We start from the raw sequence: 5,826 nt of genomic DNA, 5'->3' as shown, positions 1-5,826 counted from the left end.
CGACGACGTGATCTCCGGCGGAACCATGCGTGGCACGATCTCCGGCGGAACCATAGCGAGTTGCGATCTCCAGGGAGGCCGACGGCGGCGCGAGCCATACGGAGGCTGGCGGCGACATTCAAGCTCGATGGAGGCCGGCGGCGCTAGGCGAGTTCGACGAGGCAGCGAATCGCGGGAGGCCGCCGGCCCGCCGGGCAAGCGCAGATCTATCGATTTGGAGTCCATCGTTTCGACTTTGAAAACAGGAGGACCAAAATGTTAAAAAACGGTTCAACTATGTGTCCGACATGTAAATCTAGTCGGAGGGATTATTTTTGATACGTGCATGCTTGTATGATTGTGTAATTTTAACTGATACATGGGAGGTTGGGCCCGGAGATCTATCACTCTGTGTATGCTTCTCTGGAGTACGTATTTCATAGAGCACAGCTGGGTGCTTCTGCTGTTGGATTCTAGCGAGCTAGCGAACGAACGGCCAATGCGCGGCCAAGCTACATACGCGGCCCGCGCGGCGCCGCAAAAACGCGTAGCTCATACGCGGCTCCTCCGCGGTATGCTGCGTAACCACTGCGGCAAATACGGCGCGTACGCGGGCTTCCGCGGAGCGTCCCGCTTGCAGCGTGAGTACGAACCCAGTGGCATTTGGTATGTAAATAGGTGCAAGTGTGACGCCACTCGACGTATCATCACCATAATTTCTGCTTTAACAGTAAAGATATTTGGGAAAAGGGAGGTGTACCGTGTACGTTCTTCGAACAAGATCAAGTAGGTTCTTCGAAGAAGATGAACCAAACGAAACTTGATAGCAGCTCCAACAAAGGGAAGCAGGAAATTGACAAAGTTGCTGAAAGGAAATGGTACAAGCAGCAAGAGGCCCGCGCGCCGAGTGGCTCTTAGGACTAGCTAGCTAGGTGGGCATACGCGCGCGCGCGGATTGTAATCAAGAAAGGGAATTGAGCTAGGGTAGCTCTTATTTCATGATCGGCATGGCATATATAAGAGGCCGGCCTTAAGCAGAGGCGACGAAGGTGTTAGGGGCGGTGAGTTCCAGCCCGTTAACCTTGAAGCAGTTGCGGCGGACCTCCCCTATTATGGCTGGTTTGCCTTCCAGATGTGCGAGGTTGCTCATGGAGGTGCTGAAGGTCGCAAAGAACCAGCCCTGGTCGGCGGCGAAGAAGTCGACCAACTGGTTTATGGTGGCGTTGAGGGTGAGCTGCATGTCGGAGTGGAGCACGCCCGTCCTGTTCTGGAGGTTCTTGTAGTAATAGTTGTCGAAGGTGTTAGGGGTGGTGACGTCGAGGTCCTGCAGGGGGGCGACAGGGAAATAAGTGCAGTTGTTCTTGAGTCTTTGCACGAACTCGTCGTTCTCGCCTTCGCGGTTCATGAAGCTGCCGCAGCTCGCCTTGCCGATGGTGTGCGCGCCGGAGAGCGCGACGAGGTCGACCTCGTTCAGGCCGCGGCTGGCGAAGGCTTCGACGAGCTGGTTGACGTCGAGGTCGGGGCTGGGAATGGTCCTGACTTGCTGGGTTGTGGCCGGCCCGAGGCTGTCCTTGCGGCCGAGGGGCAGTAGGTACCCTGGCACCAGGTTCCCCGGCACGCCGGACTGCATCACGGCGTGCTTGGTCGCGAGGTTGGAGATGTCGGCGCACGAGACGATGGCCCCGCATTCCTGGTGCACCGTCTCGCGGATGCTCTCGGTGAGGTCCAGCGCGCTCTGCCGCAGCCCCACGTTCTGCGGCATCTTCAGCTCGCTGTTTGCTCCGGTCAGTAGAATCGACCCATCGCAGCCCTGCACATCGCGCAAACAAGGTATATAAGATTATTTTGGAAGTATATATACTACTTTGTAGTCAGTATGTACTTTTTTTTACGTAGAATCATTTTTTACGTATACATATGCATGTATTTCGGATATATAGTGCAAACTATGGGTTCCCTTCCATTTTTTTCACGAAACTTGGTTTGGAGTATCTTAGATATAGTGTACGAACATACTCAAACCAATAAAGTATGTTATATACTTCCGTATGGTAGTATATGAGACGTGGGTGTAGTTACACCCAGGAGTAGGAAGTATTTATCCTATATATATATATATATATATGTATATATGTACTTGAAAGTGAAATAAGGAACTCAAATAATTATGTACTCCTATCTATGCATCATGTACGCACCTGGGGGAAGCAGTCGTGGAAAAAGATTCGGAGGAGGCCAGCGACAACCCCAACATCGCTCTCAATCGCCCTCTCCACGGCCTCGCGCACCATGATCTCCAGGGTGGGGCACGTATCCTTGTAGAAGTCATATGACAGGCCGTCGGGGAGTTGCCGGACGCCGCCGGTGGTCATCGAGATCAAGGACGGCCGCGTCGACATAGCTGACGGGAACAGCAGCGCTGCCACGATCAGGCCCATCGTCGTGGCCAGCATTGCCGCCCTGCTCAGCCCCGCCATTGCTAGCTACTTCCTTGCTTACAGCTATGACCGGGTGAGTGAGTGAGGGAGTGAGAGTGTGGCTTCCTCACGTCCAGGATGGTGCCATTTTATAGCGGACGGGCCAGAGAGTTAGGATGGCTAATTAACCAGAGTTTGGATGGCTGACCCGAGTTGAAATACTACTATAGTTGAGTACAACAGATCCAGAGCCAGCTGCGGGAAGGCCACGTGGAAGGTTACCACGCATGCACGTGCTCTCAAAAATGCGAGAGGTGCTTGCGGCTAATACTAGCCAGATTAGATCGATCAGCCAAACACGTGTTGTGTCATGCCCTAGACCTCGGGAGGCCGTCTTATATTCAACATGCATCGTACGTAGTGACAAATAGGAAAACAACGTTATACTCCACGGTAGATGGATCCGTTTCAGTGGTAACTTTGGAGCACCGACGATGCTAGATATATGGGTCTGTTGCCTGCCAAGTGATTCATTTCAACAAGATGAGTACACGCGCGAGGTGCTCGCTCTGCTCAACAAGTTGACCAAATAGTAGGTACTCCCACCAAGCCATAATTCGTCTGAATTTTAGTTTAAATTTAAACTAAAATCATGACACTTATCATAAATTTGATGTAGTATAACAATATTTTGCAAGCTGAGACCGAGACCGTAGACAGGAACGAAGATGGGCCTTGGGAATTCCTCATGACTGAAAGTTCAATGTCGATAATCTATAGGGATGAATAGGTTCTACAAAATTTCCTTGACTTGTTTGCAATTTTAAACTATGCCGATAAATAATGTGGCCTAATGCAAATAAAGTGGCGCAGACAAAATACATATATCAATAACTTCAATCTCGATGGCTATCACAAACTAAATAAGTGAAAAGAAAATAACCAAAGCACGTGGAGACGATAATGTAACCCGATGCTCACTTCCTTGAGGGGAAGCTAGTCATCTTTGGAGAGGTGTGGTTACCGCAGTAGAGTGGAACTAAGAAAGAACCATCGACTATAACCCGAAAAGAACGAAGGACCCCGAACGCCACGAAAGCATACCTTCTTCTCCGTGAGCTTCTTCCATGAAGTAGGAGCTCTTTTCACTATGTGAAGACCTTGGGAAGGCCTTCGATCCCGTACAAATTTTCCGTTCGATCACAATTTTGATTGCTCCCGCTGACCACTACCGCCCAGGAGTTCTCAACCTCCAAGAGTAACAAGATAGGAGAGAGAAACTTGAATCGATGGCTCAAATCAAAAAGTGTATGGTTGAACACATACAATGAAGTGTGGTGTTTTGAAGGAAAAGCTACATGTAGTTCTTCATTTTTACAGACTCAAAATTTATATTTTAAAGTTTGAAAAAATACTACTAAACAAAATTCTAGTGGTAGTCAATGATGTATGCTACAATGTTGTAAAATCTCAATGCAAACTAATTTATATTCTAGGCTACACGAAATTGACAAAGCTGATAAATTTATTGTCTTGAAATATGGACTATTCAATATAAAATTAGGATAATTTGTCGTTTTTATGTAGACTACAATATGAAATAGTTTGTATTAAGATTTTACATCATTGTAGTATACAACATTCGCTGTCTCTACTATACTTTTCGATTTTTTTTTAAAAAAAATACGAGTTTTGGATGTTTGTAAATAGAGGGCTACGCCTCCCATTTTAAGTTTTCCCACGTACGTACAATGTCAAATAAGGAGCTGGTTCTAGTTAGCTAACCAGGGTTGAGAGCATTAACAGTAGTAGTAGCTGCATCAACCGAGCGAAAGAGTGCAGAGACATCGACTACTCACACTGGAAAGCGATTGTTGGTCCCCCCCCCCCCCGGTCCTCCCCACCCTCTCCGCCCCCGTCCTCCCTCCTTCCCCCGCTGGCGGCGGCGGTTTCCTTCTCTCCCGTGCGCTTGGGAGGCCCGACGGGGCGGGCTCGACTAGGCGGCGTTGGAGGGCGCCGGCTCCTGCCCAGGCTGGCACGGATCCCGCCGTGGCTGGCGGCGAGGCGGGCGGTCGTGGCGGTGGTGCGCAGCGCCTCGTCAACCGACGCTCATGTGTCCCTTGGTGGCGGGGCGGCCGATCTGGGCCCACGGGCCTAGATCTGGGCCTGGCGGGCCTGACCGTTTGGGTTGTTCTCTGTTGGTGTGCTGCACGTAGAGACCTCCTCGGCCACCATCCATCGCGGCTGGTGTCGTGCTCGGACTAGATCGGTGGCGCTGGTTTTTGGCGATCTGCCCGCTCGGGCTTGCCGGAGCTCGGTTGAGCTTCCGGTGGTGGGGCGTCGTTGGGGTGACGTCCCGCTGTTCTAGAGTCGTTGGGGCAACGTTCTTGCTAGCTATCTGGGACGAGGTCCTTGGGCCGGCTCAGTACTGCAGCTACTCCGGCGGCTGCGGTCTATTCTCCCTCCGTCCAATTTGGCCGTGCTCGTGCAGGTGTGCTCGTGCGTTGGGGATGGTGGACATCGTGGTGCCGCCAATCTACGGTCTTGGACGTTTAGACCTGGGTCTGGCCGAAACTTCTGCTAGCCAGCACGTGTTTCCTGCGGATGAGTTGAGTTGGGGCTAACTCATAGTGCGACTTAGGTTGGAGGCGCGGCGGTGAACTCCGCCTTGTTCGCTCTACGTCCTCGCCACGGTGTCCGGAATTTCTATATAGGTTTGGACCTCGGCGAAAGCAGCGCATGGCTTTGGCATGTGCCGGCGACGGCGTCACCTGCGGGTATCGTTCCCTTGTTGAAGGCGTCCCGATGATGGCCCTCTTGTTTGAAATGATGGACTCCATCCTCTCGCCTCAATCTGCTCCTCTTGGAGGCCTCGCTTCGTGTAAGCTTCTCTGGTAGTGTCTTGTGGAGCACCGTGTGACCTCTCGCTGGTGTCGCAGCCCTCCCACAACGTTGGCCTGGCTGCTTTTACACGGTTTGCTGCGGTAGCTATTCTCCTTCCTAGCGCTTTGGGGGGCTTTGCTAGGTCGGCGTTTGGTCGTAGCTCTTGCTGGTGTGCCTATCCCAATGCCAGGGGATTATGTTGTGTGTTTGGTCTCGACCTAGCCCGAGCTCCATTGGTGGTGGTTCTCGGGTCTGGGTGAAAACTTTGCAGGTCATTTTCTGCCGACGGCGATGACGCATTCTTGCGCCATTCACCTTCTTGGAGGCGTCGCCGCAAGACCCTCCCTCCTTTGGTTCCTCAAGCTCTGCTAGGTGGCCGGTCCGTCGTTGAGTTCCCCCTTGAGTTGCAGTCTTGGTGCGGTGAAGGTTTGTTGGCGTGGACATGGTTGTGTTCGCTCCAATGCAACAGAAAACAAGGCTCCCTCTTCGTGGATCAAATGACGCTTCGGCTTGCTTTTCTATGTTGTCTTTTGTTGTGGTTTGGGTT

The 5,826-nt window shown here is 51.8% G+C and overlaps 1 protein-coding gene across 1 annotated transcript; it reads right to left on the bottom strand.

Moving 5' to 3' along the window:
* Positions 1–1,009: 1,009 nt before the first annotated feature.
* Positions 1,010–2,456, bottom strand: LOC124673277 (cationic peroxidase SPC4-like). The gene is made up of 2 exons (XM_047209391.1): positions 2,178–2,456; positions 1,010–1,789 (listed from the first exon to the last, which is right to left on the bottom strand). The coding sequence occupies exons 1-2, from the start codon at positions 2,454–2,456 to the stop codon at positions 1,010–1,012; spliced, it is 1,059 nt and encodes a 352-aa protein (XP_047065347.1).
* Between the last annotated feature and the right edge of the window lie 3,370 nt (positions 2,457–5,826).

This window comes from Lolium rigidum, chromosome 7, assembly GCF_022539505.1.
Source record: "Lolium rigidum isolate FL_2022 chromosome 7, APGP_CSIRO_Lrig_0.1, whole genome shotgun sequence".
Classification (NCBI taxonomy): Eukaryota; Viridiplantae; Streptophyta; class Magnoliopsida; order Poales; family Poaceae; genus Lolium; species Lolium rigidum.
Note: the sequence above shows the minus strand (reverse complement) of the source record. Positions and strands in the feature narration are given on the sequence as shown.